Raw genomic sequence first — 27,908 nt, 5'->3', positions numbered from 1 at the left:
CAACAAAAAAGGTTTTTGGTCCGTAGAGAAAATTCTAACCTTTACTGTGTCAAAATCTATCCCTCCCATCTGAGCTTCCATGTTAGCTACTGTAACCACCACTGGTCTTTTCCAAGTGGGGCCTTTGTTCACCAGCCGCCTGCCCATCTTCACCTCCACCATTGAGCCGTTAGCTGGCACTGCGCCACACAGCTTCAGCAGGTAGTAGGAGCTGTCATCTGGGAACAGCAGGAAGGTGCCATCAAAGGAGGTCGTCACCGAGTTTTGAGTGACTGAGCACACTCCCTCCCTCCGAGGGTAACAACCCAACAAGCCCACCTCAGCCACGCACACCTCCCCCTCCTTGCAAGACTCGTTGAAGCAGGAGACTTCCCCAGCAGGTCCGCAGGTGCAGCGGAGGGTACATTCACCTTCTTCACCGCTGGGGCCTGCCCAGAAAGTGTTATTACGGGGGTAATAGAGGCCGTTATGCTCACAGCCACAGTCTTCGCGCTTTACGCAACGGCTGCCGCTGAGAACGTAGCCCTGGTCACACTGGCAGCCCTCAGTGCAAGGGTGAGCACAATACAGGGGAGAGGTGAGGTCCGAGCAGGAGGCTGGGCAGGCACTTGTGCACACTTGGTAATTGCTGAACTCCGGACATGAAAAAGCTGAGAGCCGGTAAGAGAGAAGAAATTATGTCAGTTGACACAAGTAAATAAATGTAAGATAAAGAATCTGCGTGAACTGAATCAAACTGAATCTCACCGCAGAAGGTGCGAGATCTCCAGGATCGTATCGTGACGCCGAGGGCCTGACAGGCCAGAGCGTAGGCCTGGATGGCCTGGCAGAGTGTGGTGATATTATCCCTGTTGCTGCACATGTCATATACACAGCTATACACAAAGGCTGTGGGGTCCACTACAGCTCTGCAGTCCCTAAAAGGTCCATCGGTTTTGTTGATGAGCCCACAGTAGTCTGAGCGAAAGTAGAAGGCTTCAACAAGAGGGTCACAGACGCTGCAGTTCTGGGCGCAGCCATCTGTACACCTCCAGTCTGTGTCTTCGGCTCGCCAGCTGCCCCCTAGCTCCACTACGCTTTCGGCCAGAGAGCCGTCAGGAAGCACAGGATCATCAGCGGGGTCGTCGTTATAGTTACCACAAAGGCCACAAGTGTTGTTGAAGTAGGAGCTGGGTAGGGAGATGGATGCGTAGTGTTGGCCGTCATAGGTTACCATGAGTCCAAAGTCTGTTTCTAAAGCAATGGCAACCCCAGACTGGTAAACCCTGATAGCACCAAGCTGGAGTTGGACCGGTAAAGTCTTCATTAAGCCGTCCACCTAGACAGAGAAACAGAGGGAAAATTTGAAAACGAACAAATGATGATGACAGAAAACTTTCAATCACAGTTTGAGAAGTCAACTGTCAATATATGCCGATTTAGAATACTGTCACTTTCTTCTTCTACCGCTATCATGAATAAACTTGTATCCTGTATCGTCAGCTTGTACTTAGATATTATGAAAAATCAAGGCAGATGCACCCAAGAAGTAATTAGTGATCTGTTTATGCTAAAAAAACAACTCTTCCAAGGTGTCAAAGACGGACTTCAAAAGCAAAGTGTAAATGCAGCCGCATAACTCAAATCAACCAACCAAGAAGCACACGTAAAGGCAAATGTTGTGATAGTTCCCGATATAAAGGGCTCCACAGATTCTTACCTGGACCATTCCTAAACTGCCTTTGGGTAACATGACTCTGTGACCGTACACCTCCACTGTGACATCTCTAAGCCAGGAAACAGAGGCGACCCCACGGTTCTCATTTTTGGCCTCCACGCTGAAAAAAGGCAGCCCTGCCACCTCCCAGCAGGGCCGCGCCAGCAGGTAGGAGCAGGTTCCCTGGAAGTGATAGAGGAAGCCATCGAAGGTGTGGTAATGAGGGTCGCCAAATACCACACAAGTGCTGGTGCGGGTCGGCTGGCAGTAAAAAGCCCCTTCCTGCTGCTCGCAGGTCTCCAGCTGCCCGCACGGAGCCTCTTGGCACTGCACCTTGTTGTCAATGTCAAGGCAGCGGCATCGCTGTGAACACTGGTCAGACAGCCAGAAGATTTCCCCTCGTCTGTAAAAACGACCTGGAGAGGATGTAGGAACGACAGAAGAGATATTTACAAGTACAGTTTTGCATAAGAGAAACCTGTGTGGACAGTATTATCAGTGTTTGACGTTTGAACTTGCCATTGTAGCTGCAGCCATTGGCAGGATCTATCAGTTCAGTGTCTACGCGGAACAACCAGCGCCCAGGGGTATTTACATTGGTTGTCTGTTCAATGTTCACTACATCATTTGACCGTGATCCTGGCAGGTTGAAGAAGTGACCAATGTCTCCACCATTAAAACCTGACTGAAAAGGGGAGAGGTGTGAGGGACGTGAGGTGAAATGCTTATCATATCATTTATGTGCTGGAAAAATACTATCATACGTATGAAATGATCTTGGGGACATTGTGAGAATACCTGAGCTGTCGTCCCACCCAGTCCTGTTAAAGGATCTCCACCACTGGCTGTTCCTGTGCTCCATGTGATTTCTCCGTAGTTGAACATACTGAAGGATGCCACGCCATCTGAGATTAGTACAGTTTGGAATGTGTTCACCTTTTAATCAAACAAGAGGATTAAATTAGTTTTACAAAGAGAAAAACAGACGTAACATAAAAAAAATGAGAATCCTTTCAACATTCAACTAACTACTTGCAGACAAAACAGCAGATTCCCTAAACTGCATTTGAGAACCCAGTTGTTTAGAAATGTACATTGAACACAAAAAAAAAATGAATATGTGGAATTTCAAAATGGCACTAGGCAAATGTCTGACTAAATTATATTCTGTAGATCCGGTCACTTACGAAAAATGTCCACCATGTTGAAATGAAGCAAAATTAAGCAAATTGAAACAAGACAAAAAAAAACATTTTTGGGAAATATGATCATCAGCATCCGATGGCAATCATATTGCTATCAAATCAAAGTGGTGTCGTTTTTATCATGGTTTTGGTGATTTGCAGATCAAAACATGTCTAGGTGACATACAGTAGGTCAAAACAAGGCTACTTGTGGTTGTAAAAGTTATTTTTTTATTTCTGGCTAAGATATAACAGTGTAGTTGTAGAACGTGCATCACATGGAAATATAGTCATTGGAATGCTATGAAAACCAAAGTTATATGTAAATAGATGTCGAAAAACATTCAGAAATGTGTCCCAAACTTGTAAATGTTTTTGGACAAGCAAATCACCAACTCAATACTTACTGGGACAGAAGAGAGGTACAGTATGCCTGTGATGTTATTAGCCTAGCTTAGTAAAATGACTAGATACAGGGGGAAACTGCTAGCATCCAGCTAATGTGAAACAAACACTGCTTCCAACAACACCAAATAACTTGATTCAATCATATATAGCAAATATTAGATAGATAACAATTACAGTTTGCAGTTGAGGTGTAAAAAAAGTTAGACACTGAGCAAAAGACATGGTGTATTTTCGTGTTTTATAGGTTTCATTTAAACAATCTGGACGAGACAGAAACAAGACATCTTTGAAAATGTTGGAAGACATATTTGTATTGTTTGATCGACCTAGGCTAGAAGTTGCTAAGCTAGGCTCAACACTGTTACTGTGGGAATGTGTGACCAAGATATTTAATGCAGGATTTGGACTTTACCGGGGTTGTCTGGCTTCCTCCATAAAAGGTGACTTGGTGCCATGTTGTAATAAAAGCCCAGGTGGCTGTGAAAGTGGGCATGTTTTTGAAGTACTTCCGGACATCTTGGGTTGCCCTTTCCAGTATTTCCGGTTCGGTGGTCTCTCGGTAGAACACATCTCCGCGGATGCCGTTGTGCACATCTGCCCAAAGTGGAGCAATGAACGATCTGCTGTCACTCAGGGGGAAAGCCTCTGGTGTGAACTGGCTAACCTGCACGTTGAAGGAGATCACACCATTGTTGTTCACCTGTGGACAGAATAGATAGGGTTGTATTTCACCATCATGAGCTATAATATATACTTCATACATTGCAATAAAGCATCTGAAGAATAATGGCTTTCTGTGTAATAATAAGAGTTTGAGAGTTCTGATTAAGGCTTACATAGATGGAACGGTAGGGGACATTGAAGAAAATGAATTGAATGAGCAAAATATTTTCAGTAGAACTCCCATCATCCATCTTTGGAGTCTCTAGATCCCTATGGCTGGGCCCATATGGATACAGGATGTCCTGAGTACTATCTATAAGGAGAATAATGCATAAGAGCTTATTAAAATTGACTATCCTCCACCCTAAAAGATGAATGAATCGATGTGGAGGATGACTCATACCTCCCGTCCGCACAAAGATGCTGAAGAGATGGAGCAGAATGACTGGACAGCCGGGCCTGACCATTCTGAAAAACAGAGAATGAGATGAGAGACCATATCAACAGTGTTTTCAATTTACTTATTAAGTTACAGCACCACTGTCTGAGCAACTGTTACATTATCTGCCTTGCATTTTCCTTAAAGTTAATTAGAAATGCCGGCAGACATGAGTCATAGGACAACTTCTCATAAACAGGGCCCTTAGACAAAGTGGAGAGGAGGGAGAACCATCAAACCAACGTCACATTACTTCTTTAAGATCAGGCTCCCAGGTCTCCCCTGAGGAGCCCTGAAAAGGCCCTATTATACATGCCAGAACAATGTGTCAGGATCACATTTGCCTTACGGTCCCATGTGAGCCGGCAACAGTGGACTACGGGCCTCTCTGTGCCTCGGTTTCCTGCAACTGACCAAACTGGCCGGCTCTGCTCTAGTGTCTCAGTGTCTGAAGCCGTGAGGCTGCTTAGGACCTCATTACCACTTCTGTTTGGGATCCATCCATGCCTTGTTGGCTGAAGGGAGAGGAGTGTAAACACTGGGGCACTAATGGCTTTAAGTGAGTAGGTTTGAATTGCTGAGGTCCTTGCAGTGGCCCTTTGTAGCTGTTCAGTGCTTGGCTTGGCAAACGTGCCATTGGCAAAGTAGAGTGTACAGCTAAGTTGGCTGGTTTTCCAATCACCATATAGCATTTAAGCTTAATTGTTAATTTATTTGAATAAAAATATAAAGGTTTTGTCTGTACATTCAGTGAATTAAACATGAATGAGCCTACACATCACAACCAACTTTCCCAATAATTTAAAACTGGTTCCGTTTGGATATGAACTTGTGAAACATTCTGCCATTCTCAATGTGCATTTTCGTCTGTTACAGTGCTATGTGACATGTCACAATTTAAAATTCCCCACCAGGATCCCACCATACATTTGGTATCAACCATCGGTAATGGCGGAGGACGTGAGCACGACCCACAACAGTTGATTTGTTACCAGATCTTTAGGCGAGAAATGTAATTGTTACGGGTTTTAATATGTGGACGATTTATCAAAAATAATAAAAAGACATTTTGGAGATGTGACCGGCTAGGTGGCCTGCTAGCTACCAGCCAGTCAGCGTTATCTCAGCAAAGTAATACCAGTAATTGACCGGTACAGGAGCACTGATGTCTCCGTAGTGTTTCAAACATAATTCCTTTTGGAAGAAACATTTTAGTTTCAGGGTCAAATTCTAATTTGTTGCTGGTCAGACAGGTTTCACTGAAGGTAAAGGTCTGGGTTCATATTTTTAAGATAAGATAAGATAAGAAGCCTTTATTGACATTATATTACAATGAATACAACAAAATTACAGCGGTGCATAAAAGAATTATTGGTCATTTTACATTGTGAAATAGGGCCGTCTCTTTGGCTTCTTAAATGTACACGAAGCTACACACGGATATAATTTTGATTGAAAATCAACATGTTTTTATGTTTTATTATTCACACACATTACAGTGAGGACAACCTGTTGGTCTCAGGGTATTGTCAATGCCAGTGGACCTTTGAGTTGAGATTATTTTGTCACACAACAGATGTGAAGTGTAATCACCAAAGGCTGGCTGAGCTGGTGATGCCTGGATGTCTTGTTTAAAATACTGACCAATGTCATTAAGGAATCTTTCTTTTTATATATATATATATATATATATATATATATATATAAAATTTGGAAACTGGATGTACGATTTATGTGAGGTCAATTTGATGCTTCTCTCAACTTATCTATGTGTAAATTCTATTCAGCTTGATGGTAAATTGAATTCAGGTGTGCCGAGGTGAGTGAGCACTGCTGAGAGAGGTCTGCTCTAATGTCATCGCCCACTCATCATACATTGTCAACAGAAAGATTACCACAATTGCTCTTTTGACTATTGTAGCTCACCATCTTATCTGACTGACATTAACTTGGTGCCTTTTAGCGAGGCAATTAAGATAAAGACACTGGGACTTAAAAAAGATGAACAAGCCACTTCAACATGTTTATCTCTGGGGCCAGGCTCAAAGAGAGACAACTCTTACTGTATCAGTATGCCAGATGCTTTATCAAAAGATAATTCACCCTCTGAAGCACATTTATTTAATATACTTTTCTTTTTTTCTGAGGCTTGAAAATGAGGTTAAGTCAGAATTGTGAATTCAAATGGGCTGTGTTAAAAGTTAAGTGATTACATTCATTTAAATTGTCTATGTTTTAGTCTTAATACTATCATTAGTAGAAATGTACCTGCAAGAGTAGACCAGTGGTGGGGGGGGGTCCCAAGATAAATCTGTAGGGCCACAAGATGATTCAAGGTAAAATAAACAATAAATGCATGTAACACAAAGTTAGGTTTAATTTTTATGACTTTTCTAAATTTAAAATTTTTCTTTTTGTGTAACATACTAGGTACCTTTACCTTTTCAGGTTTCTAAAAATCCGTACAATTAAATAACGTGAGAATGAACAATGGTTATTGTGTTGAACTGCTCAAAGCTCATATCCACTTTGACCATAACCTGTGATGAGGGGTCAGAGGTAGAAGTTCGTTTTAAGGGGTTTGGGACCCCTAAAATGAAGCAAAAGATAGATAGATATCAACATTACACCATTAGACCATGAAGCAATAGTGACATCACCAACACCAGACTATATAGCAGATCATTTTTCCTAAACAGATCATACATTACCCCAAATAACTGAAATAAAGGCAAAAGTCCATGTTCGCAGCATCAAAAAGTGACAAGCCTAATGAGGAAAGTTCAGGCTTCTTTTTTTTTGTCACACAGTCAGGTCATGAATAAAGAAACTACTGATGACTAGAGGAGGAAATGATGCGCTCACCTGCCTTCAGAAGATGGACATCTAGCACCTCAATAGTCTAACCTGGCAACCTCCTTACAGCAGTGTCCCATCCAGCAGAGGACCATCCACAGAGCAGTGGTGGTGATGGAGGGAGTAAAACGAGGCAGGTGATAGTGATGAGAAGGGAAGGGAAGAGGGTAGAGGAGCCGGATGTCCAGACAGAAGAGCAACACTTGTCCAATTCCAGCTCCACGGGAATACCAGCAGAGGCAACAACAATCCAAAAGGTTTTGTTTTTTTGGGAGTTTAAATGGCGATGTCCTTACAGGAGGAAAGTGGAGATTGAAAAACTACCCGTTGAAGCTGTGGAGGGAGCTTTGCCTAAAGAAGCAGGTGCAAACTTTTACCTGGGATACTGTTCAACTTAATCTGAGATCAGTGTTTGGGGAAAGGGGTTGGTGGGGAGGAGAGGGAAGTTGAGGGGAGGGACAGCAAAGGAATAGAAGAGAGGGAGTGGAAACAGAGCAATGTGTACGAAGTGTAGAGGGGAGGTCAGAAATGTAGACAGGATGATGAGGAGAGAAGTGGAAAAACCAAAAGAGAATTACTGCTTGCAAGACATGTTTTAAATGCGGGAGTAGAGGAATGTTTTGTACAAAGAGAGGCTCTCATACAGGATAAATGTCGAGGCTTTTGGGCAGGATCTGTCATTAACACCTGCAAAGTGCCAAATGATGATAAAATATGTCTTTGGTGGAAGATTTGGAGGTAACACTGCAGCCTTTATCTTTGTGGAACAATGATGTTTGAATTCCAAGGTCTTATTAATGTTTCACTCAAGCATATGAAGCAGGATTTAAAAATATTTGGTGATGATTTCTATAAAAATGTGTGTTATATATATAATATGTGTTATTGAATTCTTTTTTCTAAAATAGAGACTGCCGTTGGATTGGGACCTTAAGAATTTGAGTTGTAACTGTACTGAGTTCACTCAGTGCAAACTCACCAAAGTAGTACAGTCTCACTCTGGGGCATTTATGGACAAAAACCAGAAACACACACACACCGTCTAAAACGTTGCTTTTTAAGCTCAGTGGTAGGTAGAGTTACAGAATTAACATAAGTCACTTTGGATTCTCTGTGTACCCCCACTTTTTTTTAATTAGGAACAGCCTCATTTACAAAGTTACACAAGACACTATTTCCACAGATGCTGGGGAGATAGCGAGGGCAAATCTCAGGTGGATCCACACTGATAGGGTCTGGGAAGGAGAGGGCAGTCAGTTGGGTCTTTGTTGCAGGAGGACAGTGGAAGTAATTGGAGAGGCAGGGAGCAAGATGTGTGAAAGGCTCCAGGACTGGAGGGCAGGCCCCGGGCTCCCATTAAGCAGCGCCGCAGCTCTCTGTGGAGGCTTCTTTTATACCTCCCACGTCTTGTTGTGTAAATGGACACATACCCTTAACCAAACTGTGAAAGAGAACGTCGCACAAAGAGGGACTTTAAAAAAAAAAAATCAACAGATGACCTACTGGGCCGGGGTAGGGTTTGTGTTTTGGGAAATGTCGAGGATGGAGAAGTGGGAAGGATCGAGATGGGCTGATAGACCAGGGGCACGTTCAATCTCTAAACGTTTTGCTGCGGTTTCCAGGTTGAACGACCTGAACGGTGTGAAACGGTGCGATAGACTGTGCAACGAGCTCTGAGCTATGTTTTCTATCGTTTGATGGGTGTGTCAGAGATGTTACCCAATCAGCAGCGACACGTATGCAAACTGAACTGGTAATTAAAATAAAGCAGCATGCTTGCTCACCACCGTATCAGTTCAAGTAAATGTTTACTGTCGAGGCTGAACGGGCCCCTTATTTCTCGCACTTTCACTCTTGCTTTCCCATTCACTGACACTCACAACAACTCACTAGGAACAATGTTTCTTCTCTATGTGTGGGTGGTCAACTTACAGCTGCACTAATCAATATCTGGATGTTAACAACGCATCGAATCATTATGTGTGATGTAACATGGGTTGCTAGTAAGGACAAACCCCTCAGAGAATTGTCACCCGACTCTTCAGCGAAACGGAGCGTTTTAGTGGCTTTCAGCTCGTTGTTTTGGTTTTACGGCCTGTAAACTCTAGGCTAGACAAGAGACTTCTCACCCCACCTCTGTCTGCAACCGTTCTGAACAGGTACAAACACCCTTTGCCTTTGGAAGCGGTCGGGTGACTTGTTGTACGACATTCAGTCACATCCATCCTTTCTGCATTCCTGCGGAGCTGCAAAATCTTCTTCACCTGGTTGTTGGATGGGACAATGCAAACAGCTCTTGAAAAGAGCAATTCATGTCACCGTTTGTTATTGGTTGATAACTCAGAAATGACGTTTGGAGACTTCAAAGATGACGACCAGTCTGATGAGTTCAAATCAAATGCAGCTTTAGTCAAACAGTGAGCACACTCTCATGACAATAGCTATGTTTCGATCCACACGTTTTTATCCGAATTAAGTGATATTGAATGAAAAATGCCTTATGGAAACAGTAAAATCCGACTGAATTTCATGAATATCGACTCAAAGAAAATACGTTCGGTCTCATCGGATTTTCTCTTGATCGATATACGGCTTATGCGATAAACGCTGATGGAAACGTTATTTGCCGAATAAATAATGAATTGCGATTAAGTTTTAGGTCATTTTATGGTTGCAACCCGCAATAAAACGAAGAAGAAGAAGTTTCAGTTCATTTCCACCCAGTATTTCCGCTCTGTTTGCACACATGACAGCTGTCAATAAAAAGGCAAGTTCCACCTTTTGATGAGCTGGATCAGATCCTAGGTCAAAGGCCCATCGTAGCTTAGCTTGGCTTCTAATATTAACAACAACTACTACTTTTGTCTAGCAAAACTTTGTTCGCAAAAGTTCACTTGAATGTTGTGCGATTCAGTGCAAAAATGAATGGAAACACCTTAAAATGTCTCAAATCAATTCGATATACCAATTTAATTGCAAAACAGCATGTGACGTCATTACGCACAGGTTTTTATTCGCTTTAGAGCTGTTTGATGGAAACACACTTTCACCAGCTTTATTCGCATGAGTTTTTTTACCAAACTTCAGATAATTCGATTGACAAGTGGATGGAAACTTAGCTAATGAGACAACCGTGACCGTATGAAAGGGTCTGCCCAAGGGTGACTCAACATCAAAATGGATCCTTTTTATACTCTTTTTGATCCTCACACAGTCCAAGCTATCTATTTCAGTGGAACAGTTACTTTCAAACTACGACCTTTTATGGCCTATATGCTTCTAATAGATTCACACATTCCAGTCTATTTCTTTCTGTGAGATAATGTCACCTGAAACACCAGTCCTTATATAGAAGATCCCTAGAATAGATGAAATACCTTTGAACACATGCATGCTAAAATATACCAAACCTATCACCGTTGATGCCGAAAGGCTGACCAAAGCAGAGATAAGAGCATTTGCTCTTTTAAGTAACACAGTAAGTGGGAAGGTCCTGGGGCCTTGCACTCAGCGTACTGTAGCCTATAAAGAGTTCAACATCCGAAACTCCCCACAGTGAAGATGCAAAGGGATGTCAATGATGCTGCAGCGTTCAAGAACTCCGCTCCAAACAGAGTTGACCCAAGGGCTTTGATACCTGGAGCAGAGGCAGCAGCAGGAACAGGTAAAACAACATGATAAAATTTGTGTCTTTGAGGATTAAAAAAAAATTGCAGTACTGATTTTTAATAGCGCTATCCTCCTTAGAAATGGGAGTGGCTGAGAGTATCAATGTGGCTTGAAATGCCAGCAGGTGGTGCAGCTCATACCACCTTTAAAATTGTTTGCGAGAGACAGACACACAAATGACATCAAAGGTTTCTATGCAGCAGGAGGGCACCGTGTGGGAACACGGTTAAAGTATCCAGCATCACACGTTCTGGAGAATCCATCAAGCCTAACCTTCACAAAGAAGGTCCTGGACTGGATACCCGCTGAGCTCTGTTCAGCGGTCACCTAATCTGTGGAGTGGGCCACTCTAATTCAACCCTTAGGCCCAGCGGTTGGCTCTGCCCTGCCCTCCTCTCCTTCCTTTCCATTCACAATGCTGAACCTCCTTCCAGTAACCCAAAGCTTCTTACCCCAATGACTCCTTCACCTCGGCACACAAAAGGCCCTGTTCAGCCCTCCTGCCCTCAATCCCACTTCACAATGCATTGGGGCAGATCAAGGGCAGATCAGTATACCAACTGTGCAGCAAGGTCCTGGTTCCGCAGCAAGGTACTAGGTGCGATCTATACAATACAACCGCATCCATCTTCCAACCTCGGTCTCACCTCGACCTCGTGAACATCTTCAAGCTAAATGACAACAGTTACAGCCATGTTCTTGAGAGAGATTATGGGTCTACATAAACACTGCAGTGACTTTTGAGAATAGCTTCTTATTCACATGTTAATGCAGCATGTCTGTTAGCAATACGCTGCATTAGTTAAACCCATCGAGAAACTCCGTATCCACTGTGGTTGATTTCCATGTGGAACGCCACATGCCAATACAAGACTAAGGTCCTATTTTAGCAGCTCAGAGACTGTACTTAGGAAAAACTTTGAGCTAAATGCTAACATTAACTACGACAATGCTAACATTCGGATGTTTAGCATGTGCATTGTTTATCATGTTTACCTTCGATTAGCTTGTTGGCAGTAGAGCTGAGGCTGATGGGAATGTCATTAGTTTTGCAGGAATTTGGTCACAAACCAAAGCGTCCGACAAATTCCATTTTTGATTTGATGATGGCGCTAAATTAAAGTCAGAGGATTACCTTAATAGTAAGGATTGATCCTCTGGGAATTATGAAGATTTGTATTAAAATGTCATGTCAGTTCATTTAATAGTTAAAAAAATGTCAACCCTACGCTAAATGCTAGGGAATCAGAGGATCACCAAAGATACCACAGAAAGTTGGGACTCGTGGCCGTGTTGGATCAGTGCGTAGAGCAGGCGCATGTATGCTTGGAGGTTTATGTCTCGACGCAGAGGTCCAGCGTTCGAATCTGACCTGTGACGATCTCCTGCATGTCTTCCCTCTCTCTCCCCTTTCTCACCTAGCTGTCCTGTCAAAATAAAGGTGGAAAAGCCCAAAAAATAAGCTTTAAAAAAAACAAGAAAGTAAGTGGGGATTCATCCATTTTATCAGTGACTGTAAAGGAATTTACAAATATGGAGGAAGTAAATGTTCCTTTAAAAACTAGAAGACTGAAACTGAAAGACTTCAGTAGTTAATTAAAGAGGAATTTGGGGATTTTCATTATTCCAATGCAGGAAAGTAACCAAGGTAAAAAAAAAAGCTTATACTGTAATTACATAATTCATCTATGTTCAGGGTCCTCGATATCATCTCATAAAATGTGAAGAAACACCTTTGTGCCTCCTTAACTCCTAAACCCTGTGAAGGGGGTCCTGCTGGTGATGGTGTGTTGTGGGCTGGTGGTGGGTGGGTGGCAAAGATATCCCACACAGGATTAGAGCCATGCTGCTGGAAGAGGAGGAGGGGGAAAATAGAGGGAATGCCCCAGAAACACAACACCGCCTGACACGTATGGAATGGACTCTTTGCAGCTCAACTAAAAGCACGCCTGCCAGAAAGAGAGAAGATCTGCGGAATCACATCTTCTCCACAGCCAAGCATTCAGCCTGTGAAACAGAGCTGTGCATGTGGAGCACGCGTACATTCGGCCTGTAACATGAGCGATGCCACTCCATACCTTGTCTTTCAATCAGGACTTTAAAATAGGCCTACACTCGGGAACATTGTTGTACTAATTAAATAGGAATATTTATATAGTGTTTGCAATTATACAGCAGGAGATGGGGACTTAATTGAGTCTGAGACTCGGACTCTAGTCACGCACACAGTGACTTCAGACCCGACTTGAGACTCGTACTCAAAAGACTTAAGACTCGTCTCAGACTTGAGATGTGGGACTCGTGAACAATCTTTATTTTTAAGAAAAGTATGATCAGCTGAATGTTATTCCCCTCCCTGCGTAACCTGTAAACTACCTACGTAACGAGCCATTCGTCATAAGCTTTGACTTTAAAAACGTCACAACAAGGCCCAAACAAAAGAAGCGCAGAATGCAAATATGTGGACTATAGCTCTAAGACTTGACTTGGACCCTAGCTCAGAGACTTGTTAGCATCTCTGTTATACAGTGTTTTTTAGGTTTTTATTTTCCTGTAAAACCTATGGATATAGATGTCGGTTGGGTCATTAATCTCGCTGACACTCTGATCCAGAGCAAGATACCAATCTTGACAACTACGGGCAACATTGCCACTAACTCTGGCATGGATATCTGTGAACCCCCTATCTGTATTCCCCAGAGGATTAATACAATAATGACTTCAGTGAATCTGATCTCTTATCTAGCACTGACAGCTGGTAAATACTTCCCCCTTGGCCCAAAGTACATCAACTATAAAAAGTGTTGGCACCCCTTTGCACCTTTTCACGTTTATTTGTATTTATTTTTTTTTTTAAACATGTTTTTATTTGAGAGAATGAGTATTGGACACAGATATTCAACATACATACTTTTTCTTATTTTCTCCCCCACCCATCCCCAATAAGCTGCCGGTGCAAAAAAAAAATAAATAAATAAAAATATATATATATAAAAAAAAAAAAATAAACCTACATACATACACAACGAAATAATAAATATGAGAGAAAGTGGATATTCAAGACAGTACAAGTGGGCTACATGCCTTCTGTGACTATCACTACACAGGTTTTCTGAGGTCCCTGAGTCTCCAAGGAGGCACACGCACAAACACAACAGGGTTTATTCCTGCCTGATTTTCAGTTCTGTGGGAGAACTTCAAGTTTCTCAAAGTAAGATAATAGAGGGGCCCATGTATCATGGAACTTTTGGGTCGACCCTCTAATGCAATATTTTATCTTTTCTAGCTTAAGGAATAGGATCAGGTCTTTCATCCAGGAGGAGGCTTTGGGTGGATGTGATGATTTCCACTCCAACAGGATCCTTCTCCGGGCCAGGAGAGTTGAAAAAGCAAGCACATTTTTTATTTTATTTTGCAACGATATACCCTCCCCTGGAACTCCAAATATAGCCATCTCAGCAGAGGGTTGGATATCTCTGCTAAAAGCTTCAGATAAAGTTTGAAATATCGTAGTCCAAAAATAATATAGTTTATCACAGGACCAGAACATATGAGCCGGTTCGGCTTTAGCGACCTGACAACCGGTCACAAGTTTCACTTACATTAGAATACATCTTAGAGAGTCTGACTCTACTATAATGGATTCGATGGAGAACTTTGAACTGAATCAAGCCAAGACGGGCACATGAGGTGGACCCATTCACTCTATATAATGCACCATCCCAGGTTGCATCTGAAATATTTATTCCGAGTTCTTCCACCCAATCTGCTCTAATCTTGTCAATACTGTAATTTTGAGTGATGTTATACTATTATAGATTTTTGAGATGAGACCCCTATGACGCATGGGAGTTTGCAGAATGATATCTATTCCTGTTTTTGGAGGTACGATTAGGAAAGCATGGGCTAGTAGTATGGACAAACCGGCGAATCTGAAGGTAACGGAACAAGTTAGAGCACTGTAAATTAAATTTGGAGGAAAGAGCATCAAAAGTAGCGAACGTTCCATCTATGTAAAGATCACTGAATTTACTTAATCCTGCCCTCTGCCACTGGACAAAGGCAGGATCTAATTTGGCTGGGAGAAAGACATGATTATTGCAGATGGGACTATAAAGAGAGAAGTCCGTCAGATTGAAATTTTGTCTAAATTGCGACCAAATTTTTAAGGTGGAGATTACAATGGGACAAGAAGAGTATTTTATAGGAGAGAGGGGAGCTTCGAGGTAACTAATGCGAGGGGTGATGGAAATACACGCATCAATTTCTGGTTTGCACCAATCAACATCCGGACTCTGAATCCAATAAACAATTTTTTGTACGTTTGCTGCCCAGTAATAATACATCAGATTGGGCAAGGCCATACCTCCCTCTGTTTTATGCCTCTGAAGGAATACCTTCCGAATTCTAGGATGTTTGTTACCCCACAAAAAAGAAGACAGCAGTTTATCAACCAGTCGGAAGAATGACTTTGGGAGGAAGACTGGAATACTCTGAAAGAGATAAAAACCTCGGCAATATGTTCATTTTAATACACGCTATTTTGCCTGCTAAGGATAGGTTCAGAACACTCCACTTCTGAAGGTTGCATTTAAGATTATTTATCAGGGGAGTGAAATTTTTGTCATACAGACCAGGGAACGAACGGGTGACATTAATTCCCAAATATTTAAATCCTGATCTAGAGAGGGGGAAGGGCAAGTCTGTTTCTGCAATTTGGAGGGCTAAGTTGTTGATTGGAAAACATTCGCTCTTTAAAAAATTTAATTTATATCCTGAAAACCTGCCAAATCTGTGTAGCATATTCACGATGTCAGAGGCAATTTGTATTTATTTTTAACCATGATGAATCACAGTGTCTGTGAGTTTATTACCTGAAACAATACTCTTAATATCTACAAACTGATTAAGGTAATTATGAATTCAGTTTGTGTACTACATGTTATCAGAAAATCATTGATTCTTAACAAAAAACACATGGTTTGTACATGTGAAAAGTGACAGAAGTAGTTGTGTGAGGAATGAAAATACTATTAAAATACAAATGCCAGCTGTAGAAGAAGGAACAGCTTAGCAAAAGAGTAGGTGAACACTTCCGGGCTTCAAAAGACCCCAAAAATGGCAAAAGGTGCGTTTGATATGTTACAGTGGAGCACATTATGCGAGTGTAGCGTACTCAACTTGTTTGCCTGTACTAATTCACAGGTTTCACAAAATAAAAATGTAACACTGGGATAAGATGAAATAATTAGAATTTATTTGTTAAAGAGAGGTGAAAGCTCCATTGCACAGTGCAGGTGAAGAAATGGCAATATGATCTCAAGAAAGAAAACATGAATTTACCATTAAATATCAAGATAACAACGACAGAGTGTGATATAAATTAAAACACCTTAAACTAAACAGCACAAGGCAAAATTACAGATTTAGCAACTCTTTTAGATTTTTAAATCTGTAAATAATCTTTGCATTTTGTATTACTTAAATGATAAAAGTGAAGATGAAAGGAGCACAGATATTTTAAAAGTGTCAAAATTACAAATGCCCATAAACACTGTTTCCCTGAAATGACACATCTCATACACATTTTCAATCAAATATATCAACAAATACCAGAATATGCAAACCACTAACTTACCACAACATCCCTTCAGAAACAAAATGCTTTACGCTCTTCCCATTACTTCCCATGTAAGCACTCAATCATAATATAGCATAATGCATGCAAGTCAAGACAGAAAAACCCAGAAGAGATCTCCAGTTATCTACTACACAGAGAGGAGTGATCCAGACGGCACTGTAAGGCTGCCATACGACAGCGCCTCAACACATTTTCTAAAACTTATGGTAACGCACGTCTAAACCACTTCTAATTGGTATAAATGTGTTCAAGAGAAAATATTTATCTTGGCCGCTCACTTCACCTAACAAAATTTCACAACATAATCTGCTTTGCACACAAACATAAATGGCCTGTGTGTGTGTGTAAGACCTTTCTGATTTTTAGTAATACGTTCTCATCACCTTTTCATCAACAAATGCACTTGACACTGGGCCCAATTTCCACTGCATACATGCAATAAACACGGTGAAATGTCAGAGCTTTTCAGAGTCAGGTAGGCTAGAAACGTATCCCAGCATTCATTGAGCAAAAGAAAGGGCAAAACATGGACGACACAATTTGTTTTAGAGTCTTTGGACTACGAGAGGAAACACAAGTGACTCTTTGTATGAAGCTATACAAACCTCTTAAAAAGTCTACGCGTTAGTCAGTATTTACAATTTCTTGGCCACCACACACTGTTTATGTCCATGATGACACAGCGAGCAATATACTCCAGCTCCTAAAACTCAGCTTCCGTCAGGATCTGGTGATCACAACAATCTGCACACAGGGAGCCCGCGTTTAGCGACCCAGCAGCTTGGTGGTGCTTTATATGAGAAGTGAATACAGGCAAGTTCGTGTCCCTAGCTTTCTATATAAATGCAGCACTCAGCAAGGAGATCCTGGGTTCTCATCCACTGGCTAGTGGGGCTGGCAACCTGCAGTGGAAAATGCTGTCAGTTGCCAGTAGGTGGGAATGTGTCGTTCTATCCATTCTTTAATTTTGAAAACAATCCATGCCAATGTGAACCAATGAGAAGTACATGACCCCCGCGTCCTGTGAAACAGCAGACACTAGAAGCGTCAGGATTGTAAAACGGATGTAAAGGAGAGATTGAGGTGAATGGGTGGAGGGCAGGAGCCTGTCGGTTGAACCCATTTTAACCTAAATGCAGCGGAAGTGTCCGTGACACAGCGGCTGGTGTGTGGTTACCATACAGACTGGGCCTCAACGTTTCTCAGCTGCCTCTGCAGGGAGAGAGAGAGAGAGAGCTGCTCCATTCATGGGCAGGACAGCCAGAAGACCTGCAGTAACTTGAGCTTCAACGCTCCTTCTTTTCTGTCCCGGACCCAAGCTCACCTCTGCCTCTCGTCTTTCAGCCAAGGCGTCTTGACTGAGCAGCAGCCATGTGCTCCGTGTTATACCCAACACACTGCATTTGTGATTTCAGCTCAGGGGTTATCCCAGGGCATTTTTCACTGCTATCAAGAGTCATGTGGAAAGAGAGTGATGTGAGTTGGAAGAAAATGGTAAAGATTTGAGTTACTTAAGCACAACCTCATGTTTTCATGAGCGAATCTGGTATGCTTAGATAAAGGTTAGAAGAAAATTAAGCCTCTTTGAGGCATGGTCATGCACATAAAATGTAAATCTTTCTCTCTTTTCAACGTGGCATCATGACTTTGCGTAAACATACACTTCACTTTCCTGAAGCCAAATGTGTGTTAGCTGTACGCATTTTGAGCTATCCGCGCGTATGTCTAGGCTGTATACAGCGGATGTAAACGTTAAAAAAACTGACACGATCCCAGCTCTCCTGGGTCAAAGTCCTGTGTTTTACCCATCCGCGGACTTCCGTCCTTTCATACTACTCGCTACGGCGATAATTCACACGTAATGTAGGTCAATGGAGACCAAACAGCGTTGATAAACACGTTAAAAAAGTGATTATGCGTCTTGATAACATGCCAAAATGGCATACGAATTGGCGTGTCATACATATGCCACTTAACGAGATCAGTCTGCTCTTTTTTTTGCCCACAGTTATTTGTATGTGAAGCAAATGTAGACTGTACCCAGGTTACAAATCCTTGGCAATACCAACATGCAGAAATTGAAACGCATGTAAAGACTTTGTGCACGTCAGCTTGGCTGCAATCATTGCTCCATGCTTAAGGTTCATTGTTAGCCATTGTTGGCATTTAAGGAGTAATTGGTTTAGAATTATTTTCACCCAAACGGTTTACTCCCAGGCATAAAAAGTTGCAGTGCTCCCTGCTGCCAGAGGACACTGTTCCAGCACACAGGCCTCAAAGTAATCTTAATTGCTGAAAAACACCGAAGAGCTGCTTATTAGGGTGCAGAAAAGCCAGCCAAGGCAGAATGTATGAACACAGCAGTTGGTAATTTTTAAAATCCAATTTCCATCTGAACGCGTGGTCGAAGCAAGGTTAAACGTTTTCATCCTATAATCTCAAATCTAAGTCAGACAAACAATTATAAAATAGTTTCAGTTCCTAAATGTGCAATGTATGCATTCAATTGCTGTTTTTTTCTTTCAGAGAACCATTTGCAGCCCATCTTGGATTTGCAAAACATTTTTCATAAATGTTATATAAACTGCAGTCTTACCTTAAGCAACTAAAGCAAAGACATGTGCGACTTAGGATACAAGCTTTGTAAATGTGGAACTCCTATGTGCAAATATACTATTGTATGGATTTGTTCAATATGGTGGACAGCAAACACTTTTACATTCAAGGCTGAAATATATCACCTTTTCTATTAATCTAAAAAAAAAATAAAAAAAAAATAAAAGGCTCAAGTCAAAGCTTAGTATCAAGTAAGTGTTCATCTAGCATTCCTAAAGTCCCATTCATCCAAAATCAGAGAGCCTCTGAACTTAAAGATCTGAGGAGCTGCAGCGACTTTTAACTTTGGGCACAACTTCAATCTCATCCCCATCTCGGATTCGGTAGGAATGGAGGGCGCGGCTGCTGCACTTCAACTCCTCAGGTCCCAGGACCGAACACATCTCCCTGTCGATGTAGAAGAGCCGGATCCCACTGGTGGGCAGCTGCAGCAGAGCTCGAAGGTGTTTCTTCAGGTCGCCCACCGTCTGCTCCAGACGGAGGCTGACGGCCTCCACCCTGTCCCCCCAGCGAATATCCACCATGGTGCTGCGGGGGCTCAGGTCCACCTCCACCAGCGGGGCCAACTGACCATACTTGGATACAAGGATGTGGTACCTGGGAGGAAGCATGTCAGATCACTGAACGGTTTTGCTTTTTTTGTTTGTAAAAAAGTTGGCGAGATGAATACTGTGATGTTGTTTAAGAGTAACTACACCCTGTGAGCTGATTGTCAGAGCTACCGAACGACGAGAGGCTACTGTCGGACTCAGACGGTCAGGAAAGACAGAGAGTGTGGTGGAGCTCTGACGGTCCCTACAGTAGAAGCACATTAATGTCCCCCAGAGTCATTGTGTGGGTTTCTGTGTTAAAGACGGGCTATAATATGGTCATGCACTCTCTTATTCTTTCTGGTGGAGTAACGGGCCGGCTACATTGCAGGCGCAACGTACGTGGAGCAGATGTTCCAACACTACGCTTTCACTATAATCAATGAAACTGGCTACACCGGGCACGAGAGCAGCGCGTAGCAGTGCGTACGCTACACGGAGATGCGCTCTACAAGCGTAAAAATAGGACAGTCATTTATTTATATTTTTTACACGGAGATGTGTGTGTAGCCCTTTTACGCAGAAATGGATCATAAAGTGTCTATATTTCTTTTAAATTAAAACTACTGATACACAGGAAACGACTTAACACTAGAACAGCCAGGACGGTCATTTTGACCGTTCTGAAATTTATATGTGTAATAACTTTGCTGAATAAAAAAAATACAATCCTGCTGGTACCTGACTTTTCCTAAAAGAGTCTATATATTTTAATTTAACATTGTTTTTATACACATTACACAAAAGGCAAAAAAAATACAATCACTTTTACCTATTTTGGCCATACACGGTCAAATTGACCACTCGGATTTTCGCAGTATTGTTTTTAATCTACCGCGCGGTTGAAGATGCATATTGGTTGCTTAGTAACTATCATCGTCTCTGTCAGAGAAACGTCACAAGCGGTCTGGAGTAACAAGTGTAGGCATCACCGATGGGCCGAAGGAAAAGCCAGACTCCGTAACGTAGGCTACTACAATAAATACGGCATGGATGGACTCCGTTCTGAATCAGAATGCAAGCGCCGGGCGCTCGCTCTGTGAAAGGCGAGGTACACGTAGATGGCCGGTGGCTGTCTATGTGTTCATATAACTTTATACATCCTCGAACTGGCTGGAATCATTGCACACATCCTCTCCAAGGAGTGCACCAGTAGTAAAATGTCCCGGAGGAAGTTCATGCAGCAACTGGCAGAGGAGCTGAGAGCAGAGTTTATGGAGGGAAAAAGGGCAGCGGCGCACGGTCCGACCAGCGCTGCGCACCACAGAAGACGCCAAAATGGAGGCAGTGCCAGGTTAGGTTAGGTTATAAATGTTCAAATAAGATACTTTAGGTGTTATTTGCCTGTTATGAGTTATGTAGAATGAATTTCCATACCATATTTTTCAGATATGAATGTAGCCTATAATTACGGTTTACCATGCCATGATATGAATTACTGAAACACGTAGCCTATTAGGCCTACTACTCAAATGTCTAATTAAACTTGTTAAAAATGCACATTTTGGCGTTATATCGTTTTTCTAAAGATATCCTAACACAATACATGCATTAATATCACAATTAGGTATTTATCATGAGAGATTATAGAGTTTGGAATCTGGCGGTCAAAATGGCATGGCAATTCTAGTGGTTAAGGAATTCCGGAACTTCTAGTGTTAATGAGCGTATTGGCAGTGTGGTTTTGAGACTTTCAGGTTTTATTTCTTATTTCCTGTCACCTGCGTCCTCTGACAACAGCTAATAGTAGATTGACTTTTCACAGCGCTGTGTCGGCTCCAAAAACTGAAGAAACAAAAAAAAGTACAGACGGCAGGATAATTAGGCCGATTTTAGCCCCGATTCACCCCTCCCGACAATCTTAAGGATGCTCCGATTATGGTAAAATAATCTGATCAGATATTCCTGCCGTGTGTGGTGTGTTAAGACTGCTCTCGTCTGCTCGGAAGGACGTCGGGACCGCTCCGATCTCAAATCGGGGATATCCAACATGTTGGATTTATTTGGCCCGATTTCTCCTCGTGTGTGGTGTCCCCCGGGGACAAACGAGCACGCCCCCTGTGTAAAATAAATAAAGTCGATGGGCATAACTACATCCACAACTGCAGTCCACCAGAGTACATGGAAACGAATATATGAACGTTTATTAATCTGTGTAATACCTAATGACATTACTATGAGAAAAAACAAATCACCTCCATATCATGATGTAGCTGAGTATAGTCCATGCTCGCGTTGTCTTCTTTGACCATCGCCTTTTCTTTTGATAACGTTTCTTTTCGGTTAAAAACACAGTACAAACTATCGCCACTGCATCCTCTTCGTCCGCAATGATTGTTTACTCTGAAGTCACGTTTGATCTCGAGGGATTTTGCGAGATTTCCCGTCTGACCTGGGAATGCTCGGGAGTCAAATCGGTTTGTGTGTGATGTGTTGATTTTGCCGTGTGCTGCGCACCACACACTGTACGACCAAAACTGTTAGACCCGTGATTTTTTATCACCGTGTGTGGGGTCTCTCAGGATTGGAAAAATCGGCCGACAATTTTAAAATCGTCCCGTGTGAACCAGGCTTAACACAATTATACGGCGTGTGTGCGCGCGCAGCACGTGTAGCCAGTTAAAGATACACTCAGCGGCACATCCGCTCCGCGAACGGTCCGCATACGTTACGCTTTCAATGTAGTCAAAGCGTTAACGGTGAGTGGAAGAACAACATGTTTTATCTACCATAGAAGAAGCTCTCCTCCCATCAGCCATTATTGCGTCTCCTCTTTTTCGATGTGCCAATTTCTCCACCTCCGCCAATAATGTTTTTTGCTGCATTTTAGATTTGGTGTCTCCACTTAGGTCGTTTTATGAGCAAATAAAAAAACGAGCATAAAAAAACTGGTAAATGGAAACGTACCTAGTGTGTGTTTAAGCAGCAGAGAAACACCGAGTTCTCTGCCTCTTGCTTGCCGTGAGAAAGCTCGCAGCCACCTCAGGGGAATGCGTGTTCGAGATAAGGACCCAGGAACGATTAAATAAAATCCAGGAGAAAAGGCCTGTGCTTTCAAAGCTACTGTAACAGCTGGGCCAATCAAAGCAATTTCCCTTCCCTCCCCAAAACTCTCCTACAAAGCCAATCCCCTGGCCTGGGGTTTCTGGCCAAAACTTGTGGTCCACCCTGGGAATTCTCCTCTAAGGCCACAGTGCACAAAGTGCCATTCTAAGAGAAGCCATTTAGCTAAAAGGCTTCATTTAAGATGGTTAGCATGTATTACGGAGCAAATAATGCTGCAGGTGATACCAAGTCAGTATTCCACTGTCTTTGTCAAGCATTCTTCGATAATGGACAGTAAAGTAGCAGGTTTTGGAGCTGATACAGACACTATGCAGCCCAGATCGTAGCCAACTTCTCTTTTGGCATTTCATCCCATCTCATTCTCTCATTTCTACAGTCCGCTAGTTGAAAGATGACCTCCATGAAAAGTTAAAATGTTGATTTCCTCTCTTCCCTCCCAGACAGGCCCTCAATATCAAACGTGTTCCAGGTCCAGTCCCCTTTCAGTCTCTCTCTACTTATTCTACTGGATACTCAGACTCTCAGATTTCTTTTTCAACCCAGTCCTCGCTTTCATTCTTTCCCTGCAACTAATCCTTCCTGTCCAGCCAACACTTTTTTTTTTCTTTATATTTCCGTTTCCTAGTCCCACAACCCCTTACTCTTTTCCCAGATTACTATTTCCACAATTCTCTGTACATCCTTTCGAGATTGAGGTATATCAGGCTCTACCAGTCTGATTTATGGTTTGAGCTGCGTTTATAGTTACTCAAAGCCAGGCGGTGTCAGATGCGTTCACCTGAGAGGCTGTGACCCACCCTGCAGCGCTCTGATCTCTCAGGGTAGCAAGGCCACAGACCCATCCGAAAGGAAATGGGATAGCGGTGTGTTCACTGCTTACCGAGCGTGTCCGACACCCCCATGCAGTCATGGTGATCCCTAACCTTGGACCTACACCGAGAACCTGGCTCCAAACCAAGATAACAAATACGTAGGAGACGTTTACATAGAATTTGGTCAAATGAACAAGTCCAAAGGCTTTTGGATGGTTGCAGCGAAGTATGATGGATATTATTGTATGTGTGACATGGCTTAAAATATGCACAGCATAATTCCCAAATACATCTTACATTTACTTTTCTTTGCCATAATTAGGACAATTCATATAGGAAAATTCATAGCCAGGAGATTTATTCCAGCTCCAGTGACATCAGAAAACAAATCAATCTCTCAACTTAAGGTTTGAGGTTGACAGAGTAGGTGTATACATAAAAAAAAAAAAATAAAAAAAATAAACCTGCTACCTTGTGTATCACTTTTCCCAATCAGAGAATTCCCAGCACAAAGGACTCATTGAGCAGGGAGAGACTGGTGGCATTGTCTCCCAAAGGTTAGTTTCCCCCGCTCAGAGACTACACCTTCCTTCACAAATCCCTCTCCAACATTCTGCTGAGGTTAAGTGGAATGTAGTCGGTGAAGAGCGCGCACAATTATTTGACCGCTGTCAGCCCGAGGAGGGCTTTCCAAATAGTATATCATGTACTGTAAATGTATTGAGGACAAAGAGCGATTGTGACATCTTTATAAGGTGTTCACAGAGGTATGAGTCATCTAAGTGGAAGCAAGTGTCGATACGTTGTGGGTGGGCCTAACGGGCCTTGTACAACTGGCCCATTCTAAATGAATGGACAAACATATGTATTTTCTTACCTTTTTTTTATTATTAAAATTAACATTGAAATACATAAAGAAAACTAAACTGTTTCCCTTTCTTAAAAAAAAAAAAAAAAAAAAAAAAAGAAAAAGAGTAAAGACAACATTTATTATGCTACTATCATGTATGAAATCCAGACCAATCACAACAGGCATTTTAAGTTGGCCCAGGCCTGTTAAGCCTGTGTGTCTGTGTGTGGGAAGGGAGAGAGGGGTTGGGTGTGTAGATCGTTGGAGTGTGGTTCACGGTTTGTTAGCCTATACTGAGCCGAGTTTTCTCGGGTTGTTTATGAATAATTTTATTAAGAACACCAAAAGTCAAAGAAAGAAATAAGCCCATGTGTCTGTGAGAATAGTAAATAAATACGTAACCTGTAAGCCTAAATTATAGACAAATGCCTTTCCTATTGAGTCTACTGAGTCTATAATACCTGCCTGACTTGATTGTCTCGAGATTATCTTGAAAGCATAACCGTTTCTGTTGAGACAAGCTGATAAATTGAGAGTGCAGTGCGCCGCACCACTCACTCTCTTGTTAAAAGTCACTGAGTACTCTGTCCCTGCAATGAATCAACATCACATACTGCATAGTCTATGATCAACATACTTGACAGATCATCAACATGATAGATAGGATACTATGTTTAATTTTTGCACAACTTGAGATTTTTACTTTTACAAAATTGTCAGAACCAACCAGACAAGCTAGTCGCCTTCCACGACAAGATATCAGTCATGTCTGTTTTAGCGAGACTACCAGTTGAAAACCGTCAAAAGGAAACAAACAGTATTAACTACTCTAATTAAAAGGCCCGGCTAAAAGTGAAATCCTTGCGCCTGTTGCTACGTACTCAGGAGTCTGATTGATATTAACTATGAAAACAACTAATGTTACGCGTTATGTACCAGAAGGTGACCAGAATTGGCCGGTTTTCACGTGCTCGGCCATGACCGGCGACTGGCAGGTGAGTCTGACATCCGATTTCATGCCGGTCAACGCTACAATTAACTGACAACATAAGTTATACGAGTTACAGTTCTCAAGGACGCACGCACACACGGACGAGACAGCACAGTCTCTTTTTCCTTTCTCTCAACTTTTCCGCCGTGTGTCGCGCGTACCCGCTCGCGGTGTGAAGCGCATGTCCGCGCTATTCTCGCACATGTAAGGAACCTCGTGAATTAACCTGCAACATATCAGCTGTTTGTAAATTCTTCAGCATGTGTGCAGAAGATAACAAGTTTGCAATATGCAACACCTGCAAGGAAAAAGTAGGGCGTGGAGAAATGACACCAAAAACCCAAATCACATTTTTTTAGTTGGATATTGGATGTGAAAAGGAGGAAATGGTTCTAACATTGCACTTTAGATGTGTGTGAATTTCCCACACCAGGAGTCATTTATATACTTTTTCTATGTTCTGTGCAAAATGTTCTAATAAAAAAAAGATAGAAAATAAATAAGTGGTTAGGAAAAAATGAAATCGGAATCGGCTAAAATCGTTATCGGCTGGCCTAACTCAATGGAAATCGGAATCGGCCTAGAAACTTGTAATCGGTGCATCTCTACATGGCATTAAAAGGGTCTGTATTCGATATTCAGAACATTAATAAAGCAACAAACAAAGATTTGCTATGTAAAGATATAGTGGAGTAATAAAAATGATTATTAGAAATTATTTTATATTATTTTATATCATGAAGCATAGCCACACCTTAATGTTGTGTTAAAGCATGTATAACTAACTTTTTTTGTGAACAAGTAACATCCAAGAGTTTAAAACACCTGAAAAACAGCCATCACTAAAGGTGCCCTCCTTTAAAACTACGAGTAAAGTGATAAATATGGGTGTGTATAATACAAGCATATTGTATGGCAGAGTACCTTTCAGGAAGTTCCTGTTCTGGGCAGTCCTGGTAGTACCGGATGAAAAGCCTCTCAGCATCCTCTCTCTCTCCATCAGACACTGCACTTCCGTTCAGCAACACTACAGATGGCAGCCTGCAGGTAGGGACATTTGTATGAAGATTAGATAGTAAATAAGGGCAATAAGGATTCAGAGTGTGTGTGTGTGTGTAGGTTCAGACTCACTGTGCTAAAAGGAGGCAACGTCTCTCATGGGTGGTGTAAGGCTGCAGTAAAGGAATCCCCTTTGCTTTTATGTCCTCCAGCTTAGGGAAGAAAGCCAGCCTTTCAATGTCCTCCCATTTACTAAGCCCTGAATAACAATATCAGAGTTTTAGGGCCACAGAAAGTTTTTAGTTCACACCATGCACGGAATATTGAACATGGATAGATGAAAATGTGCGCAGCCTTCATAACCCCCCTCAGACCTGAGTTATTGAGGTTGATGGTGCGCAGGTTGGGGAAGAGCTGCTCCAGTGTTTCCCGAGTGTCACTCACAGAATCCACACGGTTATTGGCCAGAATCAGTGTTTTCAGACTCGGGTACATCTGCCCCAACTTTCTCACTTCTGCCCATTCCTTCAGCTGGTTGTCTGTAATCTGCAGCAGGCGTAGTGACGGACAGGACGTCTGGGATTCTGACACGGTGTTGTAGCCATTCAGGCACAGGAAAAGCTCCTCCAGCCTGGATGATAAGGTGAATTGGTTAAGTTTGAGAAATATTAAAGTAGGTACAATAAAACATTTTTCAGGTCAAATCTGCATCTGATAAATCTGTTGTGCTCATTTTGAGCGTATACGTTTAATCTGTTGTGATTGAGTCCCTACATTAAGGGTTTATGTTAAGGATGCGGTCATTCTATAGACAAAAAACAACAATGTGCAAGTCCATCTTCTAATACTTTCTCCTACCCCATCTATGGCACTCAGCCCCAAGACCATTGGTTCCTGCTGAAAATGTAAATCTTTAAAAATGAATTTCCTACACCTGAGCTCAGCAGGTATCACAAAGGCCAAACGGTCCAAAATAGTTAAAGAAAAGCCATGGTGGTCAGAATTTGATTTTTGGTCATACAGTTGGAGTGTAATAAGACAACGAAACCCTCACAATTTCTACCTGGAAATTGTACATCACCGTCAGGTTGTGTGTCCATGTTGGTCTTGATGAGGAAGCGTGTATCAGCAGATTTAAGAGGACCCAGAGACGTTGGAAGTAAGGGGGGTGCAACAGCTTCCCTTTAGGCCGACTTTTCCAAACTTTTTGAAAGTATTAAATGTGTCTGACTTTTATTTCTGTCATTTATATTTATTTAAACTATAAAAAAAAAAAATAGGCTATATGCATTTTCATAGTCTAGTCATGTGATTGTCTCCTAGCCGGAGTCAGGTGCTTTCCGTGAGTGGCGCGGCGAGCTCAGAGCCACTCCTGCCAGGGTTGCTTGCCGAATCCTGCGGGGACGACAATGTCCCTGAGAGGACTGG

General features: G+C 42.2%; 1 protein-coding gene across 8 annotated transcripts in view; it reads right to left on the bottom strand.

Annotated features, from left to right (window-relative positions):
• Window positions 1–27,908, bottom strand: part of tecta (tectorin alpha) — a 68,328-nt gene that overhangs the window by 24,394 nt on the left and 16,026 nt on the right. For 5 of the 8 annotated variants that reach the window (XM_039778518.1, XM_039778516.1, XM_039778515.1 and 2 more), the window contains 4 exons: window positions 26,855–27,111; window positions 26,613–26,739; window positions 26,406–26,522; window positions 18,454–19,769 (listed from right to left, as the gene is read on the bottom strand). In XM_039778518.1, coding sequence (XP_039634452.1) covers window positions 19,424–19,769; window positions 26,406–26,522; window positions 26,613–26,739; window positions 26,855–27,111 — 847 coding nt within the window. In that variant the 3' untranslated portion in view covers window positions 18,454–19,423. Of the gene's footprint in view, window positions 1–39; window positions 651–747; window positions 1,319–1,699; window positions 2,113–2,215; window positions 2,382–2,494; window positions 2,633–3,700; window positions 3,989–4,124; window positions 4,265–4,354; window positions 4,420–6,658; window positions 9,746–12,197; window positions 12,241–18,453; window positions 19,770–26,382; window positions 26,523–26,612; window positions 26,740–26,854; window positions 27,112–27,908 lie in introns of those variants that run through there. The other 3 variants (XM_039778519.1, XM_039778512.1, XM_039778513.1) reach the window with 3 other exon arrangements.

Source organism: Perca fluviatilis, chromosome 16, assembly GCF_010015445.1.
Source record: "Perca fluviatilis chromosome 16, GENO_Pfluv_1.0, whole genome shotgun sequence".
Lineage (NCBI taxonomy): Eukaryota > Metazoa > Chordata > Actinopteri > Perciformes > Percidae > Perca > Perca fluviatilis.
Note: the sequence above shows the minus strand (reverse complement) of the source record. Positions and strands in the feature narration are given on the sequence as shown.